General features: G+C 35.9%; 1 protein-coding gene across 7 annotated transcripts in view; it reads right to left on the reverse strand.

The window, feature by feature from the left end:
* The window catches only part of AFF3 (ALF transcription elongation factor 3), a 237,642-nt gene that overhangs the window by 87,537 nt on the left and 133,723 nt on the right, over window positions 1-16,382 (reverse strand). For all 7 annotated transcript variants that reach the window (XR_015749876.1, XM_087967156.1, XM_087967160.1 and 4 more), the window contains 2 exons: window positions 11,057-11,093; window positions 3,320-3,371 (listed from right to left, as the gene is read on the reverse strand). Coding sequence is in view for 6 of the 7 variants with exons in the window: in XM_087967156.1 (XP_087823282.1) it covers window positions 3,320-3,371; window positions 11,057-11,093 (89 nt within the window). In the remaining variant the exon portion in view is untranslated. The remainder of the gene's footprint in view (window positions 1-3,319; window positions 3,372-11,056; window positions 11,094-16,382) is intronic.

A 16,382-nucleotide genomic window follows, 5' to 3' on the forward strand; every position in this document is an offset into this window, starting at 1 on the left:
AAACTATACTTTTGATTGCCTATGTGGCACAGACATTTGCTATCATAAATTACTCACTGCTCCTGCTTCATCAAAATATTTGATATCAAATTATTGTGAAATTATTGAAAGTATTTTCTTGTTTGCATCTGAGAGGGCATTGTTGTTTATATCATAGTACAGTAATTCATCTCCATGCTGCAATTTAGAGAGATTGTTTTTAAAAACCATGCCCAACATACTCACAATATATCTGTTATATTATCTGATTCTCCTTTGTAGTAATTACTAGAATGATTGTGTGACCTAACAAATCTGCATAATCATTTAGGTTCATCAAAAGTTCACCAAAGTAAGGTTTGGATAACAAATTACGATTTTGAGAAGAACATTCAGTAATGTCTACATTTGTGTATTCCATTTTTTTATTTTACTTTGATCTCTTCCATGACCAATTTCAATTTTTTAAATGGTTGTTAAGCTAATGGTCACCAAGCATGACAGAATATGACCAGAACTTGTAGTTTTACTGCCAGCTTCTCTATTGCTTGCTTGTTGAAAGCTAGATGTGAAGCATATAAATGATGATCATGGGATGGTGCGATGCTCAAAAATATCTGCCAGATTCTGTATCTTGACCACATGTTTGCAGAGACACTCTGATGGTTGAGTGTAAGGACTGTCATAACTTTGAATAGTCACTAAACTCTAAGTTAGGACTATCTGTAGTACGTTTACACATATATTTTAATATAGTAATTGTATTATTTTCTTCCTTATTTTCTACTGATTACATAAAGGTGAAGTAACTCAGTAGCTTTATGACACTGGAGATGGTCTTTGCTTCAATGGTTCAAGTCCTAGCACCTCATGGTGGGGTGAGCTCCCATCATTTGCCTCAACTTCTATCCAACTAGCAGTCTGAAAGCAAGTTGTATGTGAGTAGATATATAGGTACCACTTTGGTGGGTAGATGAGTTGATGTGCCATGCAGGCAGATTCCTGCCAGTTCTGAACCTTCCTGGTTGCGATGCTTATTGGCAAGACAGATCCAGAAAAGGGAGGGACACTGCAGGAAGAGCTGCTTATTTTTCTTTCTGGTGTGAAGCCAGCTTGGCCTCCTGTTGCTCACTATAGGAAGCACGTGAGCGTGTCCCACAATAGAGCTGAAAAATTGGCAGCCAAACCATTACACTGGCTAATGTAACAAAATCATAAAACAACAAGAAGAAAAAGGAGAAGAGGAAGAGGAAGAGGAAGAGGAAGAGGAGGAGGAGGAGGAAGAAGAAGAAGAAGAAGAAGAAGAAGAAGAAGAAGAAGAAGAAGAAGAAGAAGAAGAAGAAGAAGAAGAAGAAGAAGAAGAAGAAGAAGAAGAAGAAGAAGAAAAAAAAGATAATAATAATTGCCACCTATGGAAAGAAGATGAAGAAACAGTGGAACATCTAGTAAGCTGCTGCAAGAAGATCGCACAGACTGACTACAAGTAGCAGCATGACAAAATAGAAACAATGGTGCATTGGAAGATCTGCAAGAAATATCATTTACCTGTAAGCAAGAACTGGTGGGACCATAAAATAGAGAAAGTCATAGAAAATGCAGAAGTTAAATTGCTTTGGGACTTTAGAATTCCAGCAGGATGGGAGCTCACCTCGCGGATCTCAAACATAGGCTTGCTAACCTTCAATCCAGCATCCTAACCATGTGAGCCAGCATGCTCCTCTAATAAATATACTAGATATATATTACTTCTCAACAAATTGCTGTTTTAACATAGATGCATTCTCTCTTTCTCTTTCATGGACATATTTAGTATAAATATACTAGATATATACTAAATGTGCCCATGAAAGAAGAGAAAGAGAGAATAAAACACAGAGAGAGAATATCTATGTTATGACAGCAAAAGTTGTCCAAGGCTACACATTTATGCCTAATGTCCTGTATAGATAAAACGACAAACTGATCTAGGCATATCTGATTTAGAGATTGGAACATAGTTCCTTAATGATTGAGAAGTCTAATGTTCATTTTCAGCAACGATTAGTTCATATATATAGTTTTTACATTTTCTTTAATAATTTCTTAACTATTCCATATACATCACAAATGAAATTGTAACTAACAATACATTTTCAGCTTTTCTCTTATCTGACTTACATTTAAAGTTCTGAAATATATTTCAAAGAAGCCAAGTTCAAACCCTAATTTAGGAAAATGATTTATTAGTGACTAACCCTTTCTTCTTTGAATTGGATAGATTTGTTTCTTGTCATCTCTACCATATTTACTCTCCGTTTTTGTTTATCTTATTTTTAATGTTTTATTGTAACCACTCAGAGCCAATGAACTTCAATATATCGTTAATAGATAATAAATATATGTATTCAAATTTGATTTTACTAAAATGAATACAGTATAAAGCATTTTCAATTCCTAACAACAGCTGAAATAATTAAAGATCACATTTAAAGAACAAAAATATTCTAAACCAAAGCACAATGTATTAGGGTACTTGTGTGTATAGACTAAAATATACATGACAATTATTAATCACCAATCAGATTCTTATTTTTGCTAATAATTTTTACAAGAAAGGGGCTTACATAGCTACAACAAACATCACTATAGATTTATTTGAGATATTATTTTATTCTAAATTGTTGTCAAGAACACCTAGCACCAAATAAACATTATTGGATCTAGTTGTTCCTGATCATAATAAAAATGGTGGGCAGTACTTGAAAATTTTTTGACATGCAGACCACTAAAACCTACCATTGTTTCATTAGAATCATATTTTGTGATTTATTGTGCTTCTGATTTTATTAATTCAGAATCCTCAACAAATTGTAGAAATCATATTAATTCTTTCAGTTGGATTTCAGCAACTGAAAGATGAAACTGTAATCTCAGCCACGGAAAATTAAACAGTAAATCATAAGCAACATATGCTATATGTTTTAGCTAGAGAGAAAAACTCCTTTTGTCATATAATTTTTTTTTTATAAAGTGCTAACTCAAAAATAGGTATATATTGTTGTTTGATACAGTCTCTTTAGAAATCAAGGATTTTTGCTAGACTAGCCAATTGCTATAATTTTCATTGAAACAATATTCCAAAGTATCAAAAGTAATATTTTAAATCCAAAAGAGATTTTTGTATGTTAAACAGAAGTGTCCTTGGAGGGAGGGTCCAAAAAGCAAGATGGCAGTGGTGCATGTAAATAAGAAGCAGGATTTTGATTATGCAGTAGCAGCCATCACCTTGACTTTTTTGACAGACACACCTTCAGGAAAAATTGCTACCATTTAACAATCCATAAATATTAGGCTGACTTACGATGTATGCAAGGTACAGTCGTCTGTATTCTTTGGCTCAGCGTCATCTTTTCCTTGGAAAAACAAAAGAATAGGAATATTAGCAAATGAGCCATAATTGTAAATGTCAATATGTTGTGGCATACAGGGGAAACTTGAAAAATTAGAGTATCGTGCAAAAGTTCATTTATTTCAGTAATGCAACTTAAAAGGTGAAACTAATATATGAGATAGATTCATTACATGCAAAGCAAGATAGTTCAAGCTGTGATTTGGCATAATTGTGATGATTATGGCTTACAGCTCATGAAAACCCCAAATCCACAATCTCAGAAAATTAGAATATTACAAGTACTCAATAAAACAAGGATTGTACATAGAACAATATTGGACCTCTAAAATGTATAAGCATGCATATGTACTCAGTACTTGGTTTGGGCCCCCTTTGCAGAAATTACTGCCTCAATGCGTCGTGGCATGGAAGCTATCAGCCTGTGGCACTGCTGAGGTGTTATGGAAGACCAGGATGCTTCAATAGCGGCCTTCAGCTCTTCTGCATTGTTCAGTCTCATGTCTCTCATCTTTCTCTTGGTAATGCCCCATAGATTCTCTATCGAGTTCAGGTCAGGTGAGTTTGCTGGCCAATCAAGCACAATAATCCCACGGTCATTGAACCAGGTTTTGGTGCTTTTGGCAGTGTGGGCAGGTGCCAAGTCCTGCTGGAAAATGAAGTCAGCATCCCCATAAAGCTCGTCTGCGGAAGGAAGCATGACGTGCTCCAAAATCTCCTGGTTGATGGCTGCGTTGACCCTGGACTTAATGAAGCACAGTGGACCAACACCAGCAGATGACATGGCTCTCCAAATCAACACAGACTGTGGAAACTTCACACTGGACTTCAAGCATCTTGCAGTGTGTGCCTCTGCACTCTTCCTCCAGACTCAAGGTCCTTGGTTTCCAAATGAGATGCAAAAGTTGCTTTCATCAGAGGAGAAGCAACAGATCAGTTCTGTTTTTCTTTAGCCCAGGTAAAATGCTTCTGACGTTGTTTGTTGTTCAGGAACGGCTTGACAAGGGGAATATGACATTTGAAGCCCATGTCCAGGATCCGTCTGTATGTAGTGGCTCTTGATGCACTGACTCCAGCCTCAGTCCACTCCTTGTGAACGTCCCCAACATTTTTGAATGGCCTTTTCCTGACAATCCTCTCCAGGCTGCAGTCATCCCTGATGCTTGTGCACCTTTTTCTTCCACACTTTTCCCTTCCACATAACTTTCTATTAATGTGCTTTGGTTCAGCACTTTGGGAACATCTAACTTCTTTTGCAATTACCTTTTGAGGCTTTCCCTCCTTACGGAGGGTATTAATGATGGTTTTCTGTACAACTGTCAGGTCAGCAGTCTTTCCCATGATTGTGCTTCCTACTTAACCAGACTGAGAGACCATTTAAAGACTCAGGAACCCTTTGCAGGTTTTATGGCTTAATTAGCTGATTAGAGTGGGACACGCTGAGCCTAGAATATTGAACCTTTTCACAATATTCTAATTTTCTGAGATTGTGGATTTGGGGTTTTCATGAGCTGTAAGCCATAATCATCTCAATTATGACACATCACAGCTTGAACTATCTTGCTTTCCATGTCATGAATCTGTCTCATATATTAGTTTCACCTTTTAAGTTGCATTACTGAAATAAATGAACTTTTGCACGATATTCTAATTTTTTGAGTTTCACCTGTAGGTAAGCATCTGCTTGAAAGGGCTGAGACTGGCAAGATAGGTACCAGTGTTTCTCAGCAGACAGAATAATTCTGTAGTTGTGATAAGAAACACAGTTGAAAATGAATAGCAGTTTTTTTAAAAAAAAACTCCATATATTTAAGTCAGCAATAAACAAAACATGAATTTTAATAAGCTAAGGATAATGTGTTAGGTAACTCTGTGGCTCTAAGTTTACAAAATACATTTCTCTACTTACATTATATCCAAGAAGCTGCTTTACTGCACATTCTTTTAAATATAGTACATGGAAGCAGCGTATTCTCCAAAGAACCAGTTGTTAGAGAACAGTTTTGTTTTACTATATAGTTATCTCTCTGTCCCTTCAGTACTATAGGAGTGGATCAATATGATTTCCTTCTGAATGTTCCTAGGTCTGTGAATTATAGGAAGCTCAAGTTACTAAAAAAAAACTTGTCAAAGGACAATTCTGCCTTCAAAAATATTGTTTTGTGTTTTTTTTTTTTTGGGGGGGGGAGAACTATGTAAGGCAATAGAATATTGTGGCAGCTTAACAACAAACTATTATTTTACACTAAGGTCAACCTTAAAATCTTTGAAGCATTTGACATGAAGTTTCCAGGCAAAAGTCAAATATGATTTCTCAAAATATTTTTGCAAAAAAGTGGAGTAACAATAGGAAAGATAGCTTCACTTGGCCTGATATGATAGTGGGATGTTCTTTAGGACACTAAATGTGTGGCTTTGTATTGTGTAGAACTACAATAAATAAATCAGAATAATTGCTTTTCTTTCTTTCTTAAATTGCCTAAATACAATGCATTTGTACTCTTCAGTTCATTACATAAAAGACATCCTTAGCGAAATATTCTAAATGCAGTAAGTACTGTAATGTCAAAGTAACTATATTTGGAGAAATGCATGCAATGTGATTGGTCAAACCAGGACTGTGCTGGCAGTTTGAAATGTTCTATGCAGTCATGGATTTGCCCAATTCATTATATCATGTGAAGTCATTTCTGAAAAGTATCATCAAAAGGAATGTAGATGGTGATAAAGTCCAGAAAAGGTATGAATAATCAAAAGCTCGAATCTCTCTCAAACGTTTTGCAGTTATCCAGGAGTCTCATTAAAAAAATGGGATCTTTTGTCTAATAGATTTAGATAAAATTTCACTATCAGTATATGAGAATGGTGTGTTCAAATTTTAATCCTGTGATTCTATTATGTGTATAATAGCCACCTAGACACTTATACAATATAGGAAGCTATATAATTTTAAAAATATTTTTTTACAAAATATTTAGGCTTCTTCAGCTGAGATGTATCCCTGAGAAAGTTGAAATCTGGTGTGACTGCAGGTTTTGAAATGCCAAGGAAAATGATTATTTGAAACATTTTAATATATTCTGGGAATTTTTTAAAAAATACAGGGTGCCCCACATGTACATTTCTCTGTAAATGTGTAACTGCTTCTTACTATCTATTTGAAATTCAACAAATAAGCAAAAAAATTAAACAGCAAACCAGAATCTTAAGTGGTTTGTTATAAAATGAACCATCTGTTAATGCAGAACAAATCTCTGCTTGTCTATTCTTCCCCTAAAGAGGAACAATTATTTCTAGAGCTAGATCTATAGCATTTGTAATTGCAGAGGGTACAGAGAACACAGTGAATGGTGTAATTTCAGGAGACAGGCTGTTGGGCTTAACTTACTGGAGAAATAATTGTCATATGAGATTCAACCAGTGGTGGGATTCAGCCAGTTCGCACCACTTCAGGAGAACTGATTGTTAACTGTCTGAGCAATTTAGTGAACTGGTTGTTGAAAGAAATCATTAGGGCAGAGAACCGGTTGTTAAATTATTTGAATCCCACCACTGGATTTGACTCTTAAATTTTTCATTTCTTATAAATAGAATAGAATAGAATTCTTCATTGGCCCAGTGTGATTGGACACACAAGGAATTTGTCTTTGGTGCATATGCTCTCAGTGTCCATGAAGGAAAAAAGTACATTCATCAAGAATCATAAGATACAACACTTAGTGATAGTCATAGGTTACTAATAAGCAATCAAATCATACTAGGAAACAAATAAAACAATATAAATTCTAAAGATACAAGCAAACCCAGTTATAGTCATAAGTAGGAAAAGATAGGTACTACAAAGTGTTATTATAATCTAGTAGTAGAGGAATCATAATAATACAGTCTTAGTAAGTAAGTTGACAGTGTTGTGGGAATTAGTTGTTTAGCAGAGTGTTGGCATTCAGGGAAAAACTGTCCTGAAAATGCCCTGTATTATAAAATTGCTGGCTCCTGAAATATTTACCTGGACCCAGTGCTAGGATCTCAGAAAAACCTGGAATCTCAATGTTTATTCTGGGAAGCACATGGAGAATATGCATATTTACTACGCCTACCTGATTCCTGCCAAAACAGGCAGAAGCAACAAAGTGTCTCTAGATACTTCTCTGGTGCAGACTGTCTGGTTCATGTACTTAAAAATGTTTTTTTTTAAAAAGAACTAAAAAGGAAGCAAACCCTATTCTCATATCCATATATCTAGAATAAACAATGCCTTCGGGCACTATAAAGGTCCCAATGGAATGACAGAGATCATCCTTGGAGGGCTACTTTGCTCTTAGGTAAATTGATGTTTTGCAATTGGTCTGCCCACTGGGAAAAGCCACTTTGTGAATAGAAAGCAATTGTATAAGTGCATCCAATACAAGCCTGAAAAATTTCAAACGAGGACCTAGCTTTAAAAGGTTGTCTACCCATGTTCTAAACCACATTGCATTAAACATTACTGAGATGTAGCTAGCATACCCCCTTTCTTCCTCTGGTGCCAAGTTCATAGGAGGTGCTCACAATCAAGAAAGTTAGATTTTCATTGTCTTATTAACTAGTATTATTGAAATGGAAATTGGACAGCTAGATACATTTACTTTGGCATTCCATTTATCTCTAAGCTTTTTTGAAAAAAAAAGTTATTTAATCTTCTTTTTAATTGGCTGTTAAGGTATAGGGAGGTAGCTAGCACCTTCCTGGTAAAGAATAGTATGCAAATATTCTAAATATTAGTACTGTACTGTGTTTTGAAAACCAGCATCTTTTTTCTGCAGTTCCGCTACATTGGGATGGCTGAACAGAAATAAGAATCATTTGTTCATACCTTTAAACTAAACATATTACATCTGAACCAAAAAGTTAGCTGTAGATTGTGAAATAATAATGTGTATTCTAGCTTCTTTGTATAATTACTTGTTAAAACCATAGTTGCAATTTAAGGTTCAGAATCTGATATTGTAACAAGTGCGTTCAAATGAAAATTGAAGTATTTGCAATGTTTTTCATAGACCATATCAGTTAGAAAATAGGTGTCAAACTCAAGGCCCATGGGCCACATTTGGCCTGCGGGGTGCTTAAATCTGGCCCAAGGGGCTGGCCTGAAAATATCAAAGGACTGGCCTCTGCTGGACAAAATGGGCCATGGGGTTCCCTGGTGTGGCCCGTTTTGGGCCAGCAGAGTGCTTCAGGAGGCCATGGAAGTCTAAAAACAGGCCGCACAGGGGTCTTGCAAGACCTCTGCGTGCCCTGTTTTGGTCAGCAGGGTGCTGCAAGAGGTGTCTTTCCCATCTCCCCCCCTTGTTGCCCGCCTCCCCCCAGCTGGGCTGCGGAGGGGAAGTACAATGCTGATCCAGCCCTCAAAGAAATCCAGTTTGACACTTCTCAGTTAGAACATGAGACTGTAGAAAGGTTGCTCATTTTTGTAAAGGTAAAATTAGCATTATGTTTAAATGTAGTCCATGTTGTGCTATTTCTTTCTTCCCCTAATTTGTTGCAAACTAAAGTTTTTCTCTTTCTTTATATTAATTGTTTAGGTTTCATCAAAGAAAGCTCACATTCCAAAGTAACTCAATTTGGAGGTTTTGCTCAGTTTCTAGCCTACTACATATATTGGTACCAGTGCAGTGTTGGAATTCAATTTTTTTTTACTACCGGTTCTGTGGGCATGGCTTGGTGGGCGTGGCAGGGGAAGGATACTGTAAAATCTCCAGTCAGGGGTGGTGTTTGCCAGTTCTCTGAATTACTCAAAATTTCCACTACTGGTTCTCCAGAACTGGTCAGAACCTGCTGAATACCACCTCTGTACCAGTGTCCAACACACATGGCATACTGAATTTTTCCAACAGGTTAATTTATGTATGTAGAACTGAACAGTCACCTGATACTTGAAGTGCTACATAAATGAAAGAGATTACCCCAAAATTAAGAATAGGTAATCCATGCTCAAGTTATGTGCTAGATAGCCTTGTGTATAACTTCCTGTGTCAGAAATATCTTTGCACTCACATATAAGGAGGAGAATAATTTCAAAAATTATTTCATAAATTCTGGGATCAAAAGTTGATAAGTGAAGCAATTTGGAGACCAAATCACAATTTAAAAATTGGTAGAGGTTGTGAGTAATAATAGGTTGAGAAGAGAAGGGGGAAAAACCAAAATCTTTGTAGCAATACACTTTTGCCATTTCTCAGAATCATGTGTTTTTTCTTATTTTTCTTTATCACCACTTGAGATTTTTAGCTAGGTACAAATCTCTTTGTAAGTAAATCATTCATAAAAAGCACCATTCCCCTACTTAGAGTAACTATGCCCCCCCTCTGTTTTTTGTAACTTTGTATTCTTTTTCTTAATAATATCAAATGTTTACTGGCAATTAAACTTCTCTGCACTGCACTGCATTTTGTCAAGTGTTTCTCTTTCCATGATCATTCTTCAGAAATATGGTAAGCTAACCCACAGTAAAACAATTGGTTCTTAACATGTTTATGTATGCTTAGCTTGCTCAGCAGATAACCCAACTCGTATCACAAAATAATTCTTTGCAACAAAGAGCCCATATAGTTTTACAACATCTACATGGACCTAAATTACTGCTGTTTATATGGATATGCCTATGAGAAAATAAGAAAGACAGAATTTATAAACCTTGTGCATTCATGTCAACACAATGAGTTAGATTCCAATGAAAGTTAACCCCACAGAACAAAACGCATCTGTTACTTCCTCTTTTGTGCCTCCATAAAACTTCTATAAAAGTCAGTTATCTTAAACAATATGAAAAAAGCCATGGCTTGGAGTGTGGAAGAATATACAAATTGGATCTTAGGATAGTTCAAATACAATAACCTTTCCATATTACTATTCGCCAGAAGATCCATGATCATCTGCACAAACTATGTGTGGAAGTACATTAAGTACTTCCAGGGCAAAGAGGAAAGCTTCAGTAAACTTTCTCAAATTAATTTATTTTAGAATCCAGTTCTCTATGTTTGGAAGCTACATTAATTAAATTAAAGAAATATAATATTATTAACATATTTTATTACCCTAACAGTGAATGTCAGCATAGGAAGGCAGATCAGGCTAAGAAACTAATAGCATATGGGTCAAATTATTTTTAATGTAATAGCTATTGTAATAAAAATTTGCCATTCTGAATGTGTTTCCCCTCCTCTTTATATTCATATAAACTAGGAAATGGATTGTCTGAAAAGGGTATCTCAAGTTATTTTCTTGGCCTAGCTCAAGCCTCTCTTATCTGACCGCTGCCTTGGTATCTGTTCCCCCTCTTGTCCTTCAAGGCCATTCCCTATGCCCTCTTAGAGTGAAGCATAACAGGAAATTTGGAAATGTCATTGCAGGAGAGTAGAAGATATAGTGATATAAAGAACATGTTGTCATTGTTTCACAAAATAATCTACAAATATCTCCTAAAAGCTAGAATATTTATCTCAAACTAAGGTACATATATCTAATTTAATTTTTGGAGACCAGAACTACAATTTAAAAGTTGGTAGAAGTTGTATCCAAAGGATTTCCAGTTTTAAAAAACACAATGGACACATTCAAAATGTATCAAACATTATTTTTTCCTTGCCAATTTATCTTATGGTATATTCAACTTCCATCAAATGCAACTGTGAATTTGAAAGTTATTCTTACTTTGATTGCTGTGTCCTGTAGAGACATGTTGGGGGTCCTGAAGAACAAAGACATGGAATTGATAATTAAATACATGGAGTGGTACAGTGACAATAATTTATCTGAACAATATTAAAGTTTGACACTCATGATAGAAAGTTATTTACTGTACAGAGTATTTGGACTATTCTTTCTTATCCCTAGCAACAAAGAGACTATGTGCATCTCTTTCATGTGCATTCTTAGACAGAATTTCATCCATGCTAGAAACACACAGCAGGGTTTTCCTTCTCTGATCCATTGCTGAAGACAACTGATATATGGGAGAGATCTTCATCTAGGAAGAAAACTCCAAGAATCACTTCCAAAACAATCAAGCACTCCAGCTCTCGCTTTATTGTTTCTCCAAATGACAATATGCAGAGTATATTGTATTTTACCACAAATATTAGAGAGTGTACGAAGTCATACAAATAGTAATTACAACCATAGTGGATTATTATATGCCAGAGGAAATTGTTCGAACTGAGCACCATCTGTGGAAAGAACCCAGTTCCCTTACTGGTGAATATCACGTGGCAGAATTTTGGGAATGCTAAATTAGTCACAATTGTACAGGCAAGTGACTGCTGACTGAACAATAGCATTTAGCTTGGATAATGTCAGTAGTTTTAACTGAGCACTGAGCAACTCACATAAATTCTGCAGGCTATTCTGTAACTTCATAAATTAAGCTGCTGGCTAGTGAGTTCATATATTTTGGGAAATGCTTGGGGCACCATGAACGTAAAAATTTTGGGAATCTCTGGCTTATGCTACTCTTTGCAAACGTATGCTTTGGTAATTGATCAATACTCTGACGTAATCTCCACAATAGAAAACATAGAATTTATTCCTTCCTTATTCATTTCCTGTGTTATTCCTTCCTTATTCAACTTTTAAAACAAGTATGTCATTATCAATGGATATAGAAGCCACTTAAAATGCATTAAATAACAGACCACACACATACACATGCAAAACTGAAGTGTAACAGTTATCAAAATTATACTAAATGAAGTTAATATTAAAATTAATATTTTAATTTCTTATAATTAAAATTAAACTAAAACCGATGACTGATAAAGGCAAAATATATTCCCAGTATAATCACATACAACAGGTCACCAACTTTTTGGACCTCAGGGACCACCCAACTCATAATTTTAAATCCCGTGGACCACTAATATGAATTTTGACTGACAGTGGCTTGCTGTCATTGGTGGGAAAGTTGGTCCCATTTTCCAGAGCTTCAGTAGTCACAGGACTGGCCCTTTGGTCATCCTGGAATGTGGGACTCACTTTTCCACCAACATTAACAAGCCACCCTGGGGTGGATTTCCCTCCCCTGCCGCTGGTCTTACCTTCCAGTTCCAGCTTGCATGGCTCTACTCAAGGTAAGGTTTGCGCTTGGCCTAAGGATGGGGGCCAGCGGCTGGGTGGGCCGAGTGGGCGGCACAGCCTTGTGTTCCCGCGCAGCCTGGATTAATTGCTTTGGGGGTGATTTGGGGGGACATTTCTCTGCAGACCACCAAATTTTTTTCACAAACCACCAGTGGTCCACGGCCCACTAGTTGGCGACCACTGATGTATAATATTGTATCACTATAATTGCAGTCTCTCACCTGTCACCTCACATTACACCATGTTTTGGGGACCCTCTTGGAACCAATTGTCATGGATGAATAGTAGTGTCAGCATTAATGTTCCTCTATATTCCTACATGAGGAACACATGCTAGTGTAGCACCTGTGCATGAGGAAAGGCAGGACGACGGTGGAGAGAACAAAGACTGGCAGAACTACCCTAGCAGGATTTGGGGTCCAGCAACATAGTTTTAGAGCCATTGCCAGTTGCATGTCAGCACACCAGGAACAACGGCTTAAGTACAGCATTGCCAGAACCTGAATCCCAACAGAAAGAATCTGTTCTATCCAGAGCAGGTGTAGCATGCAAATCCCGATAATCCAACAACGATGAGAAATTATGCCATACTGGATACTGTTTTGATATTTTTATGAAACATCTCCATCATCTTGGCAGTCATTGCTAAGTCTTTCAAGTATGTTAGCTCAAATTTGCTTTGAATAATTCAATGCAATAATGGAACTTTTAAAGATGTACAAAGAAACCTGAAATAATTTGTATTTGCAAATGCCTTGTTCATTCTGAGAATGCATTATTGTATATTATTTATGGTTTCCTGATCTTCAGTGTCTGCCTTCAATATGTGGAAATGGTGCCCTAGATAAATATAAACACTATAAAATATCATTATCAAAAGCCATTTTTTGTTTCACTGTAAACAAAAGCAAACTCAACAATAAAGCTAATTAACATAAATATGTGCAGTTTTAACAGTGAATAAGGATTAACAACTTTCTAAATGGCATATAACCAAAATTATGAGCAATTTCAGGTAAACTTGTCATTTTTGGTTGGCTGAGTCACAGAATGAAGATGATAAATTAAAATCAACTTCCTCTTCCCTCCAAGCAAGATACATTTAACTCGTTTATAGTTAATAGTCCGATCCATCAGTGGATCTAAAAAACCAATAAGAGTTCTGTTTTGAATTTATCACAGTTAGTCGTTGTTTACTGTAGCTTACATTTCACAGATAGGAAAATAAGGCTGAGATATGGTGACTTACTGAGGCCACCTACTCAGTCTACATGCAAGGAGACATTTGAACTCCTTTTACAAAAATAAATTGTCAGTTTTCCAAAAATACAAATAGTTTGTGGGTTTTCTTGCAAGTGAACACTGGATGTTATTGAATTGGCAATCACTGAAACATTTCTAGCTTTTTCACTTCTGGTCATTTCAACATGGGTTAGCAGTAACCCCATCTATTTAGATTCTTTTTACAGCATCTAGTAAAACTCCAACATTTTTAACAACAAATGTTAATTCTGAACTGAATTCTATGGCAAGTGAACCAATTTAAGTGTTTCTATAGTCAATTATTTCCATTTATATTACTTTATGCTCAGTACAATTGTTAGGAGCCCTTTCCCATATATTTTAGTAGTTAGTGCCCTCTTCTACCCATTTCATGGTTTCTGTTTTATCTGTATCTGTCTTAACCACAGATGTTTATCTAGATGCTTAAATACCTAGATCTCCCTCTAAAAGAACACAGATTGAAATATGTAACAGGTATATAAGGCTTTGAATTTTTCTCATCCAACATAATTTACTAAGATGTATTACTTGTATGCAAGACTGTAAACTAGGTTGATATTTATTAATTCATTGTTAATTACATATAAAAATAATTGCATATGATTTTTAAAATGGTTTTATTGTAAATCAAAAACAAAATACAACAAACTGGGAAGTACTTATATTTAAAATTTCTAAGAGAAATTTTAAAAATTCAAGGAGCTATTTTTCCTAAAGATGGAATCTTTTTCTCATTTCCTTCCAATCTCAGTTGTTAAAAATCACCAGTACAACTTCATCCACTTTATATCTTCCTGTTGCTGACTTCATTTATTAAATGTGATTTCCAGCCACCAAAAAAGTGCCCATTCTTACATAAAAGTGCACCCCAGAGCACCCCTCAAAGCAATTAATCCAGGGTGCGCCAGAACAAGGCTGCACTGCCCACATAGCCTGAGGGAACACAAAGCTTGTGTCGCTTGCATTATGAACAACACGAGGTAGTGAGGGGAGGGGGAAAGGGCAGAGGGGGAACTTGCCCCACTTGCCCCACACGCATTGCCTGGCCACCAGGCTGCTTCTTTCTGCTTCCTTCTTCTTCTGCTTTTGGCTGCACGCAAGGAAAGCAGCAAAGTCTTTCTCTCCCCCAAACGCCACCAGGAGAGGAAGAAAGACTTCTGCTGCTTCTGCTGCTTTCCTTGCAACGAAGCCAAAGGTTTCTCTCTCTCTCTCTCTTCTCTCTCTCTTCCTCTCTCTCTCTCTCCCCCTGAAAACGATTGTAAATCCAATGTAGGAAAATTATTCAAGTTACTTTTCTGGTTTGTTATTTGGGTGTTCCTTTTAATTATTAAGACATTAATTATTAGTATATATGGTTACATATGGTTTCATTTGTACATCCAGCTTATCATCTTTTTCCAGTTGATTCCAAAAGCTTGTCATTTTTAAATCCACATTCAAATAAATTTCAGTTTTGTCTGACAGAACTTGTTCTTTTTCCATAATATTGTTTACACAAAGTCTATCTGTTTAGAGTCCTGTGCTATCTACATACATTTTTAAAGTAATTCAGCAGTATAACAGATGAAGACTGAGCTAGGAGATTAAATCAGCTGTACAAACGGCATATCCAGGAAACAATTAATTTGCTAGCTGGACTTTTGTTTTAAACATATTCAATATGATGAAAATGAATTCTACATGTAGCTATTTAATTTTTATGTCCTTACTGTACATCAAATCAATTTGCCTACAGATTAATTAATTAGATGTGATTAGTTCTTCAAATCACAAATGAACAGAGGTAAATATGTTGAAATTTCTTGTAAAGTGGAGCTGTCAAAGGATAAAAGCAGTATACGTGTGTGACTAAATTGATTATAAATCTTATATAGGTGAAACTCGAAAAATTAGAATATCGTGCAAAAGTTCATTTATTTCAGTAATGCAACTTAAAAGGTGAAACTAATATATGAGATAGGCAGTAATTTCTGCAAAAGGGGCCCAAACCAAGTACTGAGTACATAGGCATGCTTATACTTTTCAGAGGTCCGATACTGTTCTATGTACAATCCTTGTTTTATTGATTGCATGCAATATTCTAATTTTCTGAGATTGTGGATTTGGGGTTTTCATGAGCTGTAAGCCATAATCATCACAATTATGACAAATCACGGCTTGAACTATCTTGCTTTGCATGTAATGAGTCTACCTCATATATTAGTTTCACCTTTTAAGTTGCATTACAGAAATAAATGAACTTTTGCACGATATTCTAATTTTTCAAGTTTCACCTGTAGGTAAGCATCTGCTTGAAAGGGCTGAGACTGGCAAGATAGGTACCAGTGTTTCTCAGCAGACAGAATAATTTTGAAAATATACCTTACTTATCAAGACCATCAAGAGATCAGACATATTTTTGTCAATTCAGAAGAGCAGATACTGTCTATATCCGGAATGGGCCAACTTGCCATAGCCAACTCACTGCAGGACAACTCACCACGGCCAGCTTCCATGGGAAAACTTGCTGAAGGACAATTTAACAATTCTATTTAATTATTTAAAATAAATTAAAAATATTTTATTTTTTTCCCTTCACATTTCATTCTGTCCCTCCTTTTGCACCTTTTCTTCAATTATT

Source organism: Notechis scutatus, chromosome 5 (genome assembly GCF_049901735.1).
Source record: "Notechis scutatus isolate UNSWTSFEM ecotype Mainland chromosome 5, rNotScu1.2, whole genome shotgun sequence".
In the NCBI taxonomy this organism is placed as follows: domain Eukaryota; kingdom Metazoa; phylum Chordata; class Lepidosauria; order Squamata; family Elapidae; genus Notechis; species Notechis scutatus.